This window comes from Sander vitreus, chromosome 16 (assembly GCF_031162955.1).
Source record: "Sander vitreus isolate 19-12246 chromosome 16, sanVit1, whole genome shotgun sequence".
Lineage (NCBI taxonomy): Eukaryota > Metazoa > Chordata > Actinopteri > Perciformes > Percidae > Sander > Sander vitreus.
In genome coordinates, this window is record NC_135870.1 from 10,284,903 (window position 1) to 10,306,503 (window position 21,601).

General features: G+C 39.3%; 1 protein-coding gene across 3 annotated transcripts in view; it reads left to right on the top strand.

The window, feature by feature from the left end:
• Window positions 1-21,601, top strand: part of LOC144531872 (lysosome membrane protein 2-like) — a 45,380-nt gene that overhangs the window by 18,545 nt on the left and 5,234 nt on the right. The window contains exons 1-7 of one of the 3 annotated variants that reach the window (XM_078272222.1): window positions 2,376-2,957; window positions 13,528-13,685; window positions 14,706-14,853; window positions 15,051-15,242; window positions 15,435-15,526; window positions 15,915-16,034; window positions 20,053-20,231. In XM_078272222.1, the coding sequence (XP_078128348.1) occupies window positions 2,835-2,957; window positions 13,528-13,685; window positions 14,706-14,853; window positions 15,051-15,242; window positions 15,435-15,526; window positions 15,915-16,034; window positions 20,053-20,231 (1,012 nt within the window). In that variant the 5' untranslated portion in view covers window positions 2,376-2,834. Of the gene's footprint in view, window positions 1-2,375; window positions 2,958-13,527; window positions 13,686-14,705; window positions 14,854-15,050; window positions 15,243-15,434; window positions 15,527-15,914; window positions 16,035-20,052; window positions 20,232-21,601 lie in introns of those variants that run through there. The other 2 variants (XM_078272221.1, XM_078272223.1) reach the window with 2 other exon arrangements.

Genomic DNA, 21,601 nt, shown 5'->3' on the forward strand with positions numbered 1-21,601 from the left:
GCTATAATACAAAACAGCCTCTGGTCAAACACAGGGAAGTAGTAAACTAAATATGGTTAGTCACAAAGGCATGTGAGCTTTGAGGCTGTATAAAGTGAATGAGTAAACGCTTCAAGGTGCCCCCAATCGATCCTTGCCAAAATGCTTAGTGGTGAAAAAAAAAACTCATCGTTTTAAGACAATGGTTGTGAACTGTGGACAGATCCCAGTGTGTCAGGGTTGATAACATGTGTCCTCTCAGCTTTAACATTCTGTTCCATATCAAATGCAGAAGTTCCAAGATGAGTCAGTCAGTGTGAGCCTGTAATAGGGGAGTGACTTTGGTCACAGCCTCGTGGCTGACAACTTTTATGATAACTGTATTTTTCAAACTGCAAGCAACCAACAAAAAACATGACCTGTGATATTAGAGGAAGCTGCACTCCCATTCAGACTGTTATTTAGGGATATGATGACTGCACTTTCTATTACTGTAATACTTGGTTTGGTGAACTCAGATGACAAGAACAAGACTGTTGTATTAGACTGGGCTAGTTGTATGATGTACCTAATAAACTGCCAACAGTGTGTTTGTTTTATGTTCTGCCTGGCTGCAAGAAATAATTGAGCACAGTCAGTGACGGACTGTGATTAAAAAACAGCCCTGGCATTTGCAACACACCGACCCTATTTTTTTCAATAACCTAGCTTGGAAATTAGTAACTCTGCCTTCCGAGTGAATCTTTCCACGCACCTTGCCGCAGTATAATCTAGAAATATTTGTGGCTGCATGCATAATATAACTTACCAAAATTAACCAAAGATATATTATATAATATATTATATTATATAAAATATAATGGATGGATGGATGGATGGACAGTCCGTCACTGAGCACAGTAAAGTTAAAGATGAACGTTGACTAAGACGTGAAATAACTAAATAAACAGAACACTACACACTATTTTCTCGAAAAGTCTGTAATTGAGTACAATGTTTTATTGCCCCTTTGCTTTGCATTATAATCAGTGGTGGAGAAACTCAGGTCTTATACCTGACCAATACAACTGTGTAAAAATACTCCATTAGAAGTAAAGGTGCTGCATTCAAAATCTTGCTCATGTAAAAGTACAGGAGTATTATCAGCAAAATGTAGGCCTACTTAATGTATTAAAAGCACTCATACTGCAACAAAATGCCCATGTGTGAGCAATATAAATATAAATCTTAAGATCCCTCCCCACTGAGTCCAGTGGTGGAAAGTTACATTGGCTACATCAGTACATGTACTCTGTACTTAAGTACAATTTTAAGGTAGTCTACTTACTTGAGTATTTCCATATGCTACTTTAAACTTCTTCTTCACTACCTTTTTAGAGAGAAATATTGTACTTTTCACTACACTTATTTAAGCGCTATAGTTGCTTTTCAAATTAAGATGATGAGCTTACATACATACATGAGTTTATATGATCCTTTGTTACAGAATACATTACAAGAAGTATATATGTTGTTAAAGGTAGCTCCAAAATATTAATATACTAGTAATAGTTATCCAATAAAACAATTGTAGGCTATTTCACTGACAACAGGGACTGCATTATTTTGTTACTTTAAGTAAATGCAGGACTTTTACATGTAATGCAGTACTACTTTTATACTGTGGTTGCCTACTTTTAGGCTACTTAGGGTAATGATTGACCATAATTATGGTTCGATGTTGAAAAGCCTTTGATATGAGGCAGCAACCGGAAGTGTTGGGTTTGTATTAACAGGCGCTTTACAGCAACGGATATCCGTAGCTCCTATTGAGAAATGACTCAGTACGAGAGATCGCGCGACTTGTTGTTATAGAAGTGCGCGATGTGTTTATTATAGGGGAAACACCTGCTACCAGACATCAGGTAAACTGTGATAGTCCAAATAACGGCATTGTAAAACAACTGTTGATTATCGCAGGTACTTGCAGTTAGACAGACATACTTGTACTTTGAGGATTATCATTTAGCCTAATTCATTATAGGCCTACTTCTACTACTACTAATTTCAGAAGCAATCCTATTGTACTGTTTCCTCTACTACATAACAAATGCTATATTCTTAGGCCTACATGATATACTGCAGTAGGCTACTTGTTGATGAAAAAAAAATAATTACGTCTCTATGACTTTATGTAAGTACCCAACTGTCAGTTACAATATGGTAATACTGTATTAGTATAGTAATATAACAGTGTTTGAGCTCTGCACTAACACAGCTGTTAAGGTTTGGGCGCAAACGACATGATCAATCCATACTGTGGACTGTGTGTAAAATACAGCAAAACTGTGGTTGTCCTTGGAGCTACACCGCTGCAGACGGTGGCGCGCATGCTCATCTACCCCGCGGGTGCACAAACCAATCAGCGTTCTCCTCTCGAGGAGGGAGTGAGAGACTTTATAGCACGCTACAAATACTCCGTTGCAGAATTCTCTTTTAGTTGAATGCGCCCTTCAGACTGATTTAGCTAGGGCACCTCGTGTTTGTCAAAGTGAGCCGCTTGCTCCATTATTAAACACACGTAAACAGACTTAACTTTGTAACTTGGAAACTCGTGAGGACAAACAAAACATCTCCAACCGTTACTTAGTTGCTCGTCGGCTAGAGTAGTCGACCAAGTTTCTTCAACTTTTTCCAACAAACTTTTTCCAACAAAAGCATCAGGGAAGGCAAGGTTTGATCTCTTATATCACAGCCTGTGCAGTTGGGAACACTTTCTATGAGTTGTGCAGGAAAGTAGCTTAACCTAACGGAAATTAACGTATCCATCCATACTCAAGAGTCTCGCGCAGCTTTCTGTGCTAGCACCTGCAAACATGACACGAAGATCCTGCGCGATTTATGCGGTCGGGATCGTCTGCGCTTCCCTGCTGTTCGTCGGGATTGGTTTAGTTGTGGCTCAAGTTTTCCGCACGTTAATGCACAACCGCCTCAAAAAGGTAAACACGCACTTTCTCCTTTGAAATTTACAAAGCATGTGAATATTTCATGATTTGAATGCACTGCTGTGTACAGGTAGAGTCTGTTAAGAATGATATAAAACACCATGACAATGTTACTCACTCAATTAAAAACCCTCAACTTTTTTGCAAACTCTAGACGTTTAAAGTTCATTACACTGTTTGGCTGTATCCACTCCCTATCTTAAGTGCAGACCATTAATAGTAATACGATTACAGATTAATAAGATCATACCAGAAACTGGGCATACACTTTAACTGCATTGTGATTTTAAAATGTGCAAACCTTGAATACAATTTGGCAGTAGACCAAACCTTGGACTCAATTGCTGCTGTTTGTTTTATTATCATATATCATAAGATGTCATGGTTGCTCCTATCCTTGGAGTTCAGTGTCCGTTATGACTATGTTATTTGTTAAAATGGATAGTAATGGGCTGTGTTTTGCCTCCCAGAAGGAGTGGCTCTTATGAGCAGCTCAAACTCATTGAGGTGGAGGAGGAGGAGGGTTACTATGGGTTCAGTAGCCTGCACTGTGTAATCAGTGCTTTCTCCTTCCCACAGTTAAACAAGTTTCTTTTCCATTAGCACAAATTATGTTGAAATACTTTCCCTAGAGAGACGTTTCCCAGCAGATGTCCCACAATCATGCATGTTTCTACCTTCAATACTTGTCATTATGATGAGATGGTTCAAAGGCAAATTCCACAGCTAAGAATAAGTAAGGGCTGTTGGTATTGGTTGGCATTTTAAACATGTCACAAGAAACAGCTGAGTCCGCTGCTGAGAGCAAATCAGCACATAGCCTAAAGGCCCTGACACACCAATCCGATTATCGGCCGTCGGACAGTCTGGCGAGGTCAGTAACTCGAGTCTGTTCGGTGTGTTCTGTGCCGTCGTCCGTTGGAGGAGCTGTCGGCCTTCATTTGGGCCAATTTGACATGTTGAATCGGAAGGCGGGCAGTCGGACTCAATGGCCAATCTGATTGGTGGAGTGCTAACCCGGAAATGACGAGCGGGATGAGCCTGACTAACCCCTCTCAAAATCTGAGAAATCTTTTAAACTGACCTTTGTCGCTCTGAATTGAAGACAGATTCAGCAACTGCATGGCCTATTTCTCGCTTAAAATATTTTCAGAAACACGTTTCGTTGAACTATCTTCGTAAAACATGAGATTGTGTTCCGAAGGAAGCCGCCATTATGCCTGGTTGTAAAATCCGGGAGCAGCCAGACCCACGTGACGTGTTCGTCCAATCAGCTGCCGGTTTTAATTTTTTGGGGTGACAATACAGGTTAGTGCCGTCTGCTGTTCTTCTTCTGCACACGCAGAATGTACGCTCAAGTCGGCGTCGCTTCGGTGTGTTCTGAGGCACTTTTTTGACCAACTCAGGGAGGCAGTCAGTCCGACTGCCTTTTCTGCCGAAGGTCGGCCATCGGGTTGGTGTGTCAGAGCCTTTACAGTAACAATTCATTCAAGCTGTTAGCACATGACATACTGGAGTGGTTTGATTCACAAAGACTCACTCTGAGAGATTTATGACATCCATATACTATTATTGTATGTTATATATAATATGGCAATTAGAGATGTGAAGGACGGCATGAGCTGAATTCTGAAGAATGTCCTGCAAAATAAATGTGAGATGTTAAGAACTTGTTGCGGTTAATAACCTTAAAGCATTTGCTTGAAGTGTTTGTTGTTTTAAGACTTTGTTACTACACTTTGACTCTTTACCTTTTTTTCTTTTTTTACTAATACTTTCGTGGAAGAAAAGGTTCTCACACGTCCAACTCAGTGGCTGGTTCCGATGAATTTTATTCACTGCGCAATGGAGACTAGAGATGTTCCGATACCAGGCTCCGATACTGCCTAAAACGCTGGTATCGGTATCGGGAAGTACTGGAGTTTATGCACCGATCCGATACCACGTAATAAAGCCCTAAAGAAAAAATACGTTAAAGTAGTTTATTTATGTTCTTTTTTTCGTTATAACTGACTGTCAAACAGAATAGAAGAATAAAAGAACGTTCTGTGGCGTTCATGTTTCACAAAGAGTTTAACCTGAGCCAGACTGACAACAAAGATAGAAATCATATCACATCCATACAGGGATAGTATACAGTTGTTAAAACATAATAAAATATATGACACACTGGTATCGGATCGGTACTCGGTATCGGCCGATATGCAAGTTCAGGTATCGGGAAGCAAAAAATGGTATCGGACCATCTCTAGTGGAGACAGAAGTTCACAAGAAGCTGTAGAATTCTCTTTGACCAGAATGAGTTCTGGCCAGGGTTTTATATACAAGGTTACAGGACATTCAACTCACAAGTCTGAGTAGATTTTCATAGACACAAAACTGTCTGCTCCAACTAATCAAAAGTGCTTTGATTAGTTAAGGTGTGAATCTTTGTTGGAGCCAACCTCTGCTCTATACAAAAGGTCTCACTCAGTGATCATAGTGAAACACTAAGCTAGAGAAAGGCCGATAGACCTCATTGAATCAGGAGACACTAAAAGTTTGTTGATCAGGTGAAATAGTAGGAACTTTATCAGTGAACGGGAAAGAGAATATATTAGGATAAGATGAGACTAAAACTATTAGCTAATTCATTTTCTTCCACACTATCAACTTATCTGCAGATGTATTTCCTCTATGAATTATTTGGTCCAGATTTGTCAGAAAATAGTCAGAAATGCCCATCAGAATTTCCCTAATTTCATTTTTGGCCTCTACAAATTGCTTGTTTTTTTCAGTACATAACCCAGATTTGCTTTAATGAAATACTTAAAATCAGAAAATACTAACATTTGAAGAGGGTGAAATGTTTTGGGGGTTTTTTTTTTGCTTAAAAAAATACATAAACCGATTATCAAAATTGTTGCAGATTAATTTTCTGTTGGTGGGCTAACCAATTAATTCACTAATTGTTTCAGCTTTCAAAAACATACTTTTATTTTTACTTTGGATTTTGAATTGATAAGAACCCGGAATTCGAAATGAAGAATCTGAATTGGAATCAGAATTCTTAAAATCCAAATGATGCCCAACCCTAATCCTAAACTTCCTTAACATGTGATAACATGTGACATTGTGCATAATCTCTTTCTTTGAGAGAGAGCCCAATGCACACTCACCAATTTGACAACACATACAAAGGATACAGAAAACGCTGCAAATACCCAAACACTGCAAGTTGCACACAACTCAACGGTAGGGCTGGGTACCGAATATGATACTTTTTAAGCACCAACCGAATTGCCTCTAAAGTATTGAGTATCGAAAAATGCCTCGTCATTCAATACCCAATTTCAATACCCAAGGAATAAATCTCATCAGCGTCAGTGAATATTTGAATATTATTAATAATATTTTGACCATTAAATGCCTTCAGTAAGGCTTATATTAGTATCAAACTTCGTGTATGTTCTGTCCACCAGAGGGCAGTGTATCAGTCAGTAGGCGTGCAATGATGTTTTTAGAAGAAAAAACACACTGCCACAACAATTTTTTTATTAAAAGTCAGACCCTTGATTAAATACAAACAGTATGCTTTCAACAGGAAGGTCAGATATTTCACCGTAGCCTACGTAAGTGGTCTGGTGTTTATACTTTTGCGCTGGTGTGTGCGTCGAGCCGTGCGTGCGTGCGTGCGTGCATGCGTGTGTGTGTGTGGGGAGTGTGTGTTAGAGTGAGAGATTGACAGTGATTACCGGTAGCTTCAGAGCGAGTAGCGACTCTAGAGTCATAGTGAGAGAAACAAATTGTCTCCCCTGTTCTTTCTGACCACGGTGAAATCTGGAGCAGGAAACGTTAACCCTCTCCTTGATTTCATGTTGTTAATGGAGAAGGAGAACCAGGAGATGAGTCGGGGGAAATACAACGCTACCAAGCCACGGGCCGAGCGAGAGCTACATTTTGAAATGCGTGAAAAAACCTCGGAATCTGAATTGAAAGCAACATTTACAAGCAAACACATTTACAAAAAAATAATGCCCATAACAGGTTCGAAATTCGAATATTAAGGGATGCCTAATATTCGTTCGAATATCAATATTTTTTTTAAATATTCGAATTATATTCGAATATCGAAGTTCGGAGTCAAAGCCCTAATAAGCACGTAGCATGCTTCTACCAAGATCTAGGAAGGTTTGTGATTGGATGTCTAACGTTACACGTGGTAGAGACACGCAGGAAAATCTCTACGTTACGCACAGAGACGGCGCTCACGTAGTAGGAGCTGCAAAATAAATAAAAAGATGTGTGCCGTAATGTTGTAATTTATTTTTGTTTTTATGAAACTGGTATCGAAAAAAGTAGTGTTTAGGAATTTGTATCAACATCAGGGTATCAGCATCGGTACCTGTATCGACATTTTTGGAATGATAACCAGCCCTACTCAACAGAAGACAATCACAACATGAGAAATTTAATGATATTGAAAAAGTCAGCTAACAATGTTTATTTTAGTTTAACATTCTGATTGCATGATTTTATTGAAAATAGTGGCGATACACCTGGCATTAGCCTAGCGTGATCTCAGTCTTTGGTATCCTCCGGGAAACAATGTTCAAGGTTTTTCCTGGCTCGGAATGGGCCTTTGTCGGGGGGGGAACTACGCACAACAGTAAGAATGATCCGCGTACAGGAAAGGCAAGACTCTGTGGATCATATGGATCATAATCACTGATGAAAAACTGATATTTGAACTTAAGTAAACATCAGTGGTCTCATGCACTGTTATGTACAGTAATTCAGCTAAACTCTGTTGTAGTTTCTGTTTGGTTGCATCAGTGAAAGTATTTGCTCAGCACCAGTAAACATGCTTTAGACCCTTCAGTTCATTTTTGTCGTTGTACATTTACAGTAAAGTGCTCCATGCTTTTAATTGTTGCAGGTTTAAGTCCAGAGATTTCCTGGATTTCTAATATTTAGTTACTATTATATTAGTTTGTCAGTGCAGTTCAAAGCCTTCCCAGAAGGTTCACTTTACTTTGATAACAAAGCAGACATGAAAATACTGTTGAACCACATTCAGTGTTATCATTTGGCACACCTTCAACTTTATTTTCATATCAAACCTGCTTCTCCATAACAGGTAACACATGGCTATTATCAGAGAGGCTTAGTATTGACTTTAGATGTTATGTGACATATTCACAAGGCTTTCTAGTGCAGGGAGTTGGTCCTAATGCTGAAAATGTTTATGTACTGAAGGCAAATGGCTGCAGGAAGTGGAGAAAAGATCCTTTAGATAGAGTGCTGTTGAATCCAACAAAACAGAATAAATAGACAATATGGACTTACCATTTGTTTGATGAATTGATTAGAGAAGAGTCCCGCACACTGACCATTACGCAAGCAATAATTTATTTAGAAAAATACAACGTTTCGGTCTCAGACCTTCATCAGGTAAAAAAAAAATTTACCTGATGAAGGTCTGAGACCGAAACGTTGTATTTTTCTAAATAAATTATTGCTTGCGTAATGGTCAGTGTGCGGGACTCTTCTCTAAGCTTTTGATCATATCCTATGCACCTGTAAGCGAGGAAAGCCACCTTCTAGAAGCTGAAGTGCTCCACTTAATAAAAGACAGATGATTTGGAACTTGACCAGTAGTGGAAATAAAATGTTTAGTTTTTCTTAGTGCTGTCAAACGATTAAAATATTTAATCGCATTAATGTCATAGTTAACTCGCAATTAATCGCACATTTTTATCTATTCTAAATGTCCCTTGATTTCTTTTTGTCCCATTATTTTTTCTCATTTTAATTCTCTTATCAACATGGAAAGGTGGATTGGCTTGCTTTGTGCAAATGTTTTTTTATTGAAAACAACATTGGCATATACTGTAGTGTTCAATTTCACACTAACATTCACACTTGGAGCAAATAATCTCTCACACAATGTAACGGCTTTGAAAAGGGGGCGGAGAATTCGCATCAGCTGTGTGCTTGGCCATCAAGTGGTATTTCAGAAAGGACGTGCTGCGATGATAGCACAGTTCACAACGACAAAACACACAGATCACTTTGGTCTTGTCAATGGAATCATTTGGCAACTTTTTAAAAGTAAACTTTCCATTCAGAATCTTATTGGCATCCATTTCGGCGTCTTGCGCTCGCCATCTACAAAAAAACTACTCTTTGGCCGGCTCGCAAGCCCAAACAAGTGTGTGCGGCGTGCCTGTTGTTTTGTTTCCGGTCTAGCTAGATCCGGTGTGGTGTTGTAGTTTTTCTAACATTACTAGTTGTTGCAACAGCAGGTGAAAAAAACTACAAAGTTTGCTAGGCCAAAAAGTAGGTTAATCTCGCGATAAAAAATGTACGCCGTTAAAATGGGTTTGCGTTAACACCGTTAATAAGGCGTTTAACTGACAGCACTAGTTTTTCTTGATAGTACCACTAGAGGAAAGGCAATAGGGTCTTTAAAATCAAAAAGTTTTATCCCTGTGGAAGCATGAATATCCACAAATCAAGCACAACAGTAAGCATGATCGTTCGCATACAGGAAAGGCAATGAGTTACCTTATTTGACAGAAATCTATGTGCATTATTTCTGAGAATTTGATAAACATCAACAAAATGTTGATTATGCTTGAGTAAATGAAACCCCCAGTCAACAAAACTGCTTAAAAAAGTAATATCAATGTTTAAATACCACTGTTAAAATTCCCGGGAGAGTCCAACACAGCCAGACTCTGGAGGGTAAAACTGAGACCAGCTCTCCTGTTCAAGTTTATGCTCTGCTTTTCAACTGTTGTTTGGAAAACTGCTATTAAACACAGTCGAAGAGGATTTGACTTGCTATTTTCTCTCTCAATTCTTATCATTTTCGCACTGGTTTGCTTTTGGGGTTGGCTAAAACTTCTTTGGGAGGCGCAAAAAAATTCCTCTATGCAGGAAAAACCCTGTTGTTGCTTATCACTAGAGCTGCAACAATTACATATTTTACTGTACAATTAATTGTCTCAGAAATAATTGCTTTTATATATAATAATTGTCTCTTTTAGTCAAAGAAAAAAAAAAGAAAAAAAAGAAATTGTATGTGTATGTATTACTCTTTCAAACAAATAAAAGTTTTGAATTAATCCGAGGATACTGTTTAACAACCATATTTACATGTTCAATATTTACTTTAAGGCTTAACTATACTTAAACTGTACTGTTTACTCAAAGTCCTTAGCCTTAAGAAAGTCTGGTGGGGCTCTACAAGTGTTTAGGCTAAGTTGGTCTTTATGTAATAGTTTATGAACATACTTTAATGGACCCATCAGGAAAGCCCACATGCAATCTGCTGCCTCTCCAGCACAAAACAAGAGTGTTGAGGGGTGTAACCAGGTCATACATTTACTGAGGTCAAGAGACTTGGGGGAGGGTGGAGTAATGTTGGGTTGGTGAGTTAGGCTACATCCACATTACTACATTTTTATTTTGAAACAGTGTTTTAAAATGGAAACAATCTCCGTCCTCATGAGCGTTTTAGCACCTTCTCCGTTTTAGGGACTCTGAAACACTGGCGTTGTGTGGACGCAAAGCGTAAACGTAGCATAAGATATGTGTTTTAAAAACAAAACATTTAAGTGTGGTCGTGTTTTAGTCTGGGTTTTTTTTCTCACTTTTTTTTTAACTTGGTGGTTTAATTGAGAAAGCATTACAAAAGGTGTAAATTCTGGACATATGCCTCAAAATTAAAAGTAAATTTGCCTACTGAGGGCATGCCAAGGGTTCCCTGAATTACATTGTTCAAATGTGTTCCAGTTTGTAATTTAAAAATATGATAGCAGAGGTTTTAGTCAGCTTTTCTTACCTACTTTGGTGCCAATGCCTGTTCAGAGTAAGTTTTGAGTTTGTGTGTCTACGGTCTATTTACCAAGTGATAATACTGGCTTTAGGCCCAGGCTGAGAAAAGTTGAAATCACAGTAAACCAAACAAAAAGTGACGTGTGCAATTTCTGGCCATTGCTGCAGTGGCCACATTGATGAGCCTGGAATTAAATTTACAGACAAGCACGACCATTTTTTTCATGTGGCCGTCGCAGTTGCAAACTAGACAGTGTTGAACCTTAAAAGATGTATGTTGCTTCTCATGTTTACAAATCTTTTGGTCTTATCAGCCGTCTTATTAATTAAACATAGTTTTATACATGCAGAGACAAAGAAACAGTATACATTACCCAAGCATTGATTTGGCAAAGTAGTTTTTGCCTCTCGTGAGTATTAATAACATGAACAGTCAGGCAGACAGACATGCTGTATATGTATGTAAAATATTTTTTCTCAGTAAAATGTGTGGGTGGGACACAAATGCATACACTCACATGACACACATGGTTATCTTCTAGCCTGGCAGTATGATTTATTTCAGCCGTATCAAGTTACCCCCTTACCCCAGTTGCATCATTGTGAAGGATCTCATTACATGGATACTCTCCCAGCAGGAGAAATTATTTGTACGCTAAGTCTCTTTCACACAGCTAGGTTTTTTGGGAAACCAGCTGGGTTGGCAGTCCCTCAGCTTCCATGTGAGTCAACCAGGGTCAGTATGCAATGACCTGCTGATAAGGTGGTGGTGAAAATGACTTGTCTCTGAATAGGAATTTGGTAATTCTACATAGACTAGTCATAGCGGCTAGCGGCCCCTTGCTGGTAGTCTGCTGGGTTTCCTTCAGAGTTTTAGCTTTGACACAAACCTGTTAAACAATACAGTTTACAGAGTTTTTATTCTGAATTTCAAAAGTGTTTCTGTAAGCGAGGAAAGCCACCTTCTAGAAGCTGAAGTGCTCCACTCAACAAAAGACGAATGATTTGGAACTTGACCAGTAGTGGAAATAAAATTTGAAGTTTTTCTTGATAGTACCACTAGAGGAAAGGCCATAGGGTCTTTAAAATCAAAATGTTTTATCCCTGTGGAAGCATGAATATCCACAAATCAAGTGTCTGTGACGTGACATTTCTGTGACTTGTGGTCGACCACAGCGTTAGCGAAGGAAAGATTTGCCACAACTGCAAAACAAAGGTCATCAAAAGTATTTGTAATCATGCTCTAGGGACAATCTTACCAAAATCCATAAAGGTCATGGTCAGCAGTTAAGATATCTGGCTCTGGACCAAGACCCCACACACCTTTTAATTCATTAAAAGGGATCTGCCACTATAGCCACTTGGTGTTGCCAGTTGGCGGCCAATTTAAAACTGAATGTACCTTAATATGACTTTGATGGGTTGAGGAACAGAGGTTTGGACTACAGTTCAGCTGGTAGAGCTTTGTTGAGTGTACTGAGACAACCCCATTTAGAGTAACAAGCAAACCTTGTACACCACAACTAGAGGATTTAATGAATAGCCTCTTGCTGTGCTCGGTGTTATTCACATCTATGTATTTGCCTCGACATCAAAGCACCAGCAGTATGTGTATTTGTGTATTCACCTGCTACTTCTGTTTTCACATAGGGAGGGGTGTAAGAGTAGCGATGGTAAGTACTGAGATAAGAGGGTTTCTCTGTTTCTGTTTTTCATGTGGTATTTCATACAGCATGCTGGGAGGGTTACTATATTGATTGTTCGAAGCATAAAAGGACGACATAGAAAGACCATGCTCTCCATTCCTCAATCTAAGGTGACAGCTTTATTGTCCTTGGCTACTCAGCAAAACTTTTGTCTCTGAACAAGTAGAAGGGACCCCAAAAGAGGAGGGGGCTTGTGCTCCCCTGAAATAATGAGACTCGTTGCTGTGTTCAGCTCTTTCATATTGTAGTGGTTATTAACTTTAACGCAAAGCTGACACAATTAGGCCAACGTGAGATTTCCTCTGATGTGTTGTCAAAAGAAAAACTAATCCTCCCCCTTTCTTCTTCTCTTACTCCCTGTGCTTTCCAATCCCTCAGAAGATTCCTGCAGTGAATCAGGTTATCCTTGTCCAGAGGCAATGCTATCAGCTTTGAGCAAATTTTCTATCATGGTGTGTAATAAAAAAACAGGATAGTAAAGATTTGTGCCTGTCCTGCATTTCCAGGACCACATAAGGCACAGTGCTGAGGAATGTACTGTAGCTCAGTTCATTAAGGTCACAGTCCTGCGCAGCAAGTGGTCATCCATCACTTTGCATCACGAGTGCCCGTTGTCATTAGCAACCATGTACAATGGAGTTGTGCTAGGGTCTCCCCTAATACCATTCATGTGTGCAGCCGATGCTGTTGTCTGACACTCAGACAGCAGCTTCCCTCCGCGACCCCCCAAGGATGTTTTTGATTTCTGGGTTGTTTTTTCTATGAACGCATTGCACGCTCCAAACCTCAAAAATCGAAACGTATTCGCTATTGCAAAAATGTTTGCACTTTTTGTAGCAATTGCATCATCAGTTGAAAGCCACATCAAAAGAAAAAACACGTATCTACCAGTAGAATGTATTATTTTAGTATATGTGTAGTCAGTGTTTATGCATTAATGCAAAACAGATTTTTTTCTTTTCAAAACTGTATTTATGTGTCTGAATGTATTATGTTTATATTTAAACTGAGATGTGTACTTTATGTCTCAACAGGAGATCGTTTTGGTAGAGGGCAGCCGTGTGTTTGAGTCATGGAAAACCCCTCCACCTCCTGTCTACATGGAGTATTTTTTCTTCAATGTGACCAATGTGGACGCCTTCCTTGAAGGGGCCAAGCCAGAGGTCAAGCAGGTTGGACCCTACACGTACAGGTAGGATACAAGAGCACATCAGTGCACAGACTGCCACAAAGACATGTTGTCAAATATTTGATGTTGTTATACAGTATGTGTAGGAGGTGATGTCTGCTTGCAGACTTGCACAGATACTACTGCACTTCAATCACATTTACTCTGTGTTGACCGTTAAGCAATTAAGCTTCGAACGAAATCCTTAAAAACATTTAATGTAGAAGAAAATAGTTTGTCAAATATAATTTCAAGCATGATACCACACATAAAATCTATGTAAACCAGAATGGGTTGCTGTTTATATTTATTGAGTTTTTTGACTTTGTAGGATCATGTACTGTATTTCCTTATTTCTCTTCAAATTTGGACTCTGTCAGGCACGTTGCACAGCACAACATGCTTTAGGTTTTGGAGAGTATATGTTTTATTTTACTTGTTCTACTTGCAATGCTATTGAAATGTGCCCGTTATTTGCTCAGCACATACAGTATGTAAACAGCAAAAGTGACATCAGCTTTCGCTTCTCTGCTTTCTCTCTTTTCATCTATTAACCCTCTTATTTTAGTTGCATATAAAAAAGCGTAAAAAAACTAATCCAGACGGGTACATTTTATTAGCTGTTTGTAAAATTATCCCAAAGATCAGACAGTGATATATACATTATGTTGTTTCATATCCTGTTCAGTCCGTCCTATGAGTCCTGATAAGAAACTTTCCCGTGGATTAGTCATTTTGAATCACTTCTAATGCACCCCCTGAAACCCTTAAATAAATATCAAAGTTCACTGCTGAATCACCAAAAAGGATGCAGTGCATGTCAAGATAATCTACCCCTGCCACCTAACCTATATTTTTTCATGTTACCTAATCTCAAGCAGATGTTCTGTTAAAAGAAAAGATGTTGTGTGATGAAATTGATATGAACCTTAATTTATTTAACTGGTCTGTGGTGCCTAATTGTAACAGGAACCATTCTATAAATCTTAATGAAAAAAACGGTTAGGGGGTCAGATTGTCTTATGTTTTGTTGTGTTTGCCCAGGGAGTACAGGTATAAGGACAATGTGAGCATGGTGGAAAATAACAGGATGGTGTCCGCATACAACATCAAAAGCTTTGTGTTCCTGAGAGAGAAGTCTGTGGGCGACCCAGCCGTGGATAACATCACCACTGTCAACATCCCTGCTTGGGTAAGTCATGAACTAAAGGTCTTAGACAAGTAGAGGAAAGTGTAAATCCAAGTGGGGGAAAGTGGAGTGTGCGTTCTGTAACTTTCTTCTGCACTTTGATTATTGTTTCCTCAATCTCACCTCAATGCCCACCACCACCTTCTACCTCATCCTGCTTTCTTTTCCATCTCTGCCCCACTCCCACTTCCCTTCTTTAGGCTGTAATGAACAAGGTGAAAGGGAGTTTCTGGAAGGCCTCCATGGTGGCCATCTGGATGAACTCTTACGGGAGCGGTCTCTTCACTACTCGCACTGTGGATGAACTGCTGTGGGGATACGAAGATCCCTTGCTGGCCCGTGTCGCTAGCACAAATCCTGAGGTGGAGAAGGTCTTTGGTCTCATGTACAAGGCACGTACAGCTCTGCAAATAATAAAAGCTGATGAGCCTCAGCTGGATCTATTCATTAGTTTTGAATTCCATTCTCCATTAAATCCGGTCCCTATGATAATCCCTGCAACAGGCAATTTCCATGCTAAGAAATTTGAGTGTTTTTGGAAACATAAACACATTTTAATGACATAAATCTTTGGATCTATTTAGAAAAATGGAACTAATAACGGGGAATTCGTCTACCACACTGGGGTGGAGAACTACATGGATTACGGCCGCGTTGAAACATGGAAAGGCCAAAGGTAGCACTGTTGCAGTTTTACACAAACACACTCCCTCTCTGTCTTCATCCACTGTAATGGAACTTCATTGGGTAACCTTTGGATTTAAAAGGTTTCTCAAATCTACTGCTGTTTGCCAACAATAAGGGAACGCTGGCTGGCTATGCCTGTCTGTCTGTTTGCCTGTTGGTCTGGGCTGTTGCCCACAGTACAGAGCACAGAACAGGACTCCCTGATACTTTTAGTGACCTTTCTTATTCCATTTTATTGTCTTAGTATGATAACATTTCAAATTCAATCAGTGCCCAAAGAGATGTATTTAAATGCATACATGTTTAAATGCATACATTATCTCTTGTTGCAGTTTTAAAAATATATTAAATGTTTGTGACAATATTTTGTTTTGCAGCCAGCTGACTTTCTGGGCGTCTAACCAAAGCAACAGCATCAATGGATCAGATGGAAGTGCTTTCCATCCCCTGCTGAACAAGAATGAACGCATTTACATCTTCACTCCAGACCTCTGCAGGTACAGTTCAGCATCACAGTGGCGTCATTTTAAAATATGTAAATCACCACGCTTATCGTCACGTAATTATAGTAGTAGCTCTATGGATGGCAATGTTGACATGTTGGTACATCGCTTCGTCCAGACTGAAATATTTCATAAACTTTAGGATGAATTTGCATGAAATTTGGTTCAGATACCCATGGTGCCCAGAGGATGAATCCGTATGATGTCCATTACAGCTGAAAAAGCATAGTGGCAGTTAAGTACGGCCTCACAGATCCACTAGCACAGCTATAGACTCTTAGTCTCGTTGTCAGTTAGATATTAGGGCACTATTCATCTGACTCAAGAACAACAAACCTGTATCAGAAATGATATCCCATATGTCCCAATGGACTCTAGTGTCCCAAATATGATATTTTACCTGTGTGTGGTGATGATAAAATGTATTTCTGGTACATTACAAGGCCTGAAAATGTTGGACTCAACTCGCCTCACAGCATACCATATCTGGTATGGAAAGGCCTTGGGTGGTGGTGATGGCGCAGTGGATGTGACACATACCTTTGGTGTGGCAGATCTGGGTTCAATTCCCACTGTGATACTTCAACCAATGTGTCCCTGGGCATGACACTTAACCCCTAGTTGCTCCAGAGGTGTGTAGACACCTCTGACATATATAGCAATTGTAAGTCGCTTTGGCTAAAAGCGCCAGCTAAATGACATATAATATAATGGATGTAATGCCTTAGATCCCATGGATTGTTATCATAACATCCTGATCACTTACAAACAGCACCACAGGTGACATCTGTTTTCTCACCAAGGCTTTCGTGCCTGCAGTGTGCTGTGCGTGCTTTTTGAAAGAATAAGATGGCATTTCCAGGAAACACTTTGCGGACAGGCTTACATGAAGAGTAATCTTAGTCTGGAGTGTAATGGATGGTAGGTGCGTGAGGAAGGGGAAGGAAAATTGTGGGAGTGAGAATGAAAAAAGAGAGATAGCATTTTATGGTTGTTGACAAGTATTGTCAACATTGGGAAAGAAAAGTTTCTGTTCTTGACCACCTGGAACAAACAAGTTCAATGATGTTTTCCATTAGATTTTTTTTTGTATTCACTACTAATGCTTTTAATGATATTTAGATTTCTGGAGAATTTTAGTATCAGGATATTATTGAAATCTTGAAGATTGACAAAACTAATGAGTTGTTCCTTAGAGTTTTTAATCTTACAAATGCTACGCCTTAATGCTGTCTTCACTGATGAAAATGTGTCCGACTCCTTACCTTTGCTAATAAGGAGAGCTTCTAATTTAGGAAATAACCTTGACCTAAAAAACAAAGGCGCTGCACATCTGACATATCCGCTCCAGCATTGGTTGAGCGTGGAAAGAATCTGTTGGAGTGACATGGTTGTACCTTTGACACTGATTGGACATGTGTCAAGAACCCTACTCCCAGTCTTTTTTACTTTCACCTACTTATTTATTGCCTGGTGGCTTCATCACGGCTGTCTGTGTCATTGTGACTAAAAGGAAGGCTCCCTCCCTGTTTCCTGTACCATGCCATAATTTAAAGAGCACATGTTCCATTAAGTTACGTATGTTAACCTTTCACACAGTTTGGTTCAAGTGTTTTCAGCCTTACTCCCCTGACTGATCTGGAGGACAAAAAAAAGTGCTAGAATTCCCATCTGTGATCTGACAGGGTAGTGACCCTTTGGTCCAGTAACAGACAGCTGAGCTACAAAAACCTCAAGATTTTGACGAATTGTAGACAGGTGGTATTGTTCAAATATCAACTTGCCTTTTGCCATATGTTAATCTTTGCTTTAGCTATGATCCTTTATTTAAAAGAACTTGATTTATATTTTAAATTGTCTGTCATAAACAACCATGTTTTCAGATATTCGCAAAACAAAAAAGAAGCAAACCAAAACAAAAGACACGGAGTCAACCCAACATAGGACCCTGGATATGCAAAAACAAAAAATATAAAAATTAGGGCTGTCAATCGATTAAAAAATGTAATCTAATTAATTACATACTCTGTGATTAATTAATCGAAATTAATCGCATACATAATTAACGGTACCTGAACCGATACTTTTTAAGAAAAAATAGAAAAGAAGGGTACTAAACAGCAGTTGGTGACATTAAAGAATGGCTTGTTTATTGCTAAGGCCATATGGTCAAAATTAAATGATTTAATAATAATAAACATAACAATAACTTATTTCACTATTAAATTGCTGTTGAACGACAAAAACAACCACCAGATGGGAAATGGACATTTATAATAACTTCAAATGCACCACGAGGCTGTAGTTTACCAGTTTAATTGAACGCACCGTCTGTGTTGTTTCTCCAACGGCAGCTGCAGATTGTTACATACCGGTGTTGAATCCTCTACAGTAAAACACAGTCAAACTTTACACCGTTTAGCGTTAGCTGTCAGCATTTTAACCGTGTTTAATCCAGCTACTAGCTAGCGGTAGGCTAACGTTAGCTGCTGTCGAGTATAGTGTTAACGAGCGTCATGTGCAGCGATGTTTGTGTTGTCTGTATCGTCTTCAGAGCATCAGAGAGAAGCGCAGACATATCAGTGTTACCAGATTTCGGTAGCCAGGGTTGGCAGGAAGAAGATTTTTACAAGTAAATGCTCCAATTAATGATCCAGGCAGAACATTCTCGTCTCCCTCCTTCATTTTACAGTCCAATGGTGGCTAGAACGGTTCCGGGTCAAACGTCAATATGGAATGGATTAATCTGCGTTATTTTTTTTAACGCGTTATTTTTTATCAGATTAATTAATCGAAATTAACGCGTTATTTTGACAGCCCTAATAAAAATGAAATTGAAGCATGACCGCCCCAATCTTTCCTCTTTACATCCCCTTTTAACGTTTTTAGGCCTGTAATGCAATCTTATATCATCTCATCAAATTTTGGCCCACACATTGAAGGGATATTTAGATACAAAATAACCATATTTGAGCTTAGTTTAACTGATGTCAATTCACACTGCAACAGTCTCTCATGCCCAGCAGTACAAGGCAGAGGCTTTCACAGTCCTGTTCTAGTGAGGAAGCACATAATGGTTTTTACTTGGCTTCTCTCACGAAGGTCAAGGGAAAGGTCTTTACAGTATTGTTGCACGATTGGTGGGCTGAGTAGATGGGGTAAGGGCTGCATCCTCCCGGCCAGTTGGCAGACACTGTATAGAGTGCTTTGTTCTCACTGAGAATCGTCAGGATTCCCTAGAAAGAATAGAACTGCAGATACATAGAATAAGGATGCACAGTGACATAATTCTCTTAGAAGCTGTAAAAACACAACACACATTAAAATTAATAATTCAAGATTTACTCTTTCTCCCTCCCGGTAGAAAAAGAAGGCCAACACCACACTACATTACTTCCACTACATGTTTAGAAAGAAAGAGGTACTCCCAACAGGATTTTATTTATAATGGTAAAGTCAATATAAATCCTCCAGCTTCTCTCTTGAAATTGAAAGTCGTAAGTAATTTTTTTTCATTATTACTTTCTCAAGAAGAGAGGATAATTGAGTTTCGGGTCGTGTTTGCTTGTCAACAGGTGTCTCAGCTCCCAATAGGCAGGTTAAATAGAGTAATTGAATGGTTGACAACAAGCCATGTGGAGCGGCAGCCAACACCAGTAGAATGTGCACTTATTTATTTTGATTTATTTATTTTGTGCGTGAAATGTAATGACTTTTTAACAGCATTTGTTGACTTTCGAGCAGCACTCAGCTAAGTGTCTGTGCGCCTACTTGGAAATAGTTTCAATACCAAGGGACCAGACATGTAGAAATATTATTATAGTAATTCTATCGAGCTGCTTTTATCGCTCCTGTGCCCGCTCATGTACCAGCCCCTGTAAAGAAATCACTGTAATATTTCCTTTGTATTCTTATTTTATGCATATGGGTTTATTTATTTTATGGGTGGTAAACAGAGATGAAGAGAAAGAAGATATGATAAATAAGAAAATGTTCTTGCTTTGCTCTCCAGGTCGATCCACATGGAATTTGAGAAGGATGTAGAGGTGAACGGAATCCCAGCCTACCGTTTCACACCGCCACGCTCTGTTTTTGCCAGCAAAGAGGAGAACCCAGCCAATGAGGGTTTCTGCGTCACCCCACAAGAGTGCCTGGGAACTGGCCTTCTTAAAGTCAGTCCTTGTCGGAAAGGTAAATGTCAGCTCGTGCAGCGTACTTCCTAACCCACGCTTTGCACTTTCACATGCCTCTTTCAAAGTACTACATTCTGCGCTCCCAACCCTTAACAGCCTACACAAAGTCTCTGAGCTTACACGCTGACCTGAGTCTTTCTAGTGAACACATATATTTACTGTGGAGGCTAAGATCTTTGCTTTCTACTAGGGCTGTCAAACGATTACATTTTCTTAATCGCGATTAATCGTTGAATTTCTATAGTTAATCGCGATTAATCGCATGTTTTATCACATGATTAAAATTGTATTATTTCGCATTTCAGAACTGTTTTTAAGTACATATTAACAATGGAAAGCCATTCTTACCAGTGTATCTTGATTGAGAATCAAATGAATGCAAAGAAAGTGACTTTATGAACTTGATTATAAGATTTGTATTTGTTTATTATATATTTAATCTAGTCACATATTTGAATTTAACAACAACTTTGAATGCACCACAAGGCTGTAAATTACCAGTTTGATTGAACGCACCGTCTGTGTTTTTCCGACAACAGCAGCTGCAGATTGTTACATCCCGGTGTCGGAATCCTCTAAAGTGAAATACAGACACACTTTACACCGTTTAGCGTTAGCTGTCAGCATTGTAACCGTGTTTAATCCAGCTACTAGCTAGCGGTAGGCTAACGTTAGCTGCTGTCAAGTGTAGTGTTAACTAGCGTCATGTGCAGCGATGTTTCTGTTTCCTGTAACGTCCATTTTCAGAGCATCAGAGAGAAGTGCAGGCATATCAGTGGCACCGGAATGAGGCACCGAAATCCGCGTTGCTATTCCTGCAGCAGCAGGATGTGTTACGAGGAAGTACGGCAAAATAGTAGCCTGTTAGGCACGACGCAAAGCCGAGTGAAGTGAAAATAAGGCATGCGATTAATACGATTAAAAAAAATTAATGCGTTATGCTCGACCATTCATCGCATCGCGATTAACGCGTTAATGCTGACAGCCCTACTTTCTACACAGCAACACATCATTTTTTTATTCTAATATCAGTCAAGCCCTCCTTTGCTTTCTTTCCTACTATAACCACCACTAATACCCTTTAAATAACCAATATGACACAGCTCTCCAGCCCTCTCCACACCTCAGGCGCCATCTGACCATGATTGGCCCAGTGGCTGAGGGGGCGGTAAGCCCTATCACCTGATTCTGGCCTTGAATATGACCAGGCATTACCTTAGTGCCTGTGCTCACTGACCAATTTTTTCCCCTCATATATTATCATTCCCTGTGAAACAACAATACCAGAGTTTTAACATGTTGTACACATTTACTATAAATACTATATTTGTACTATGTTTTAGTTTTTAATGCATTTGAATACCTTTG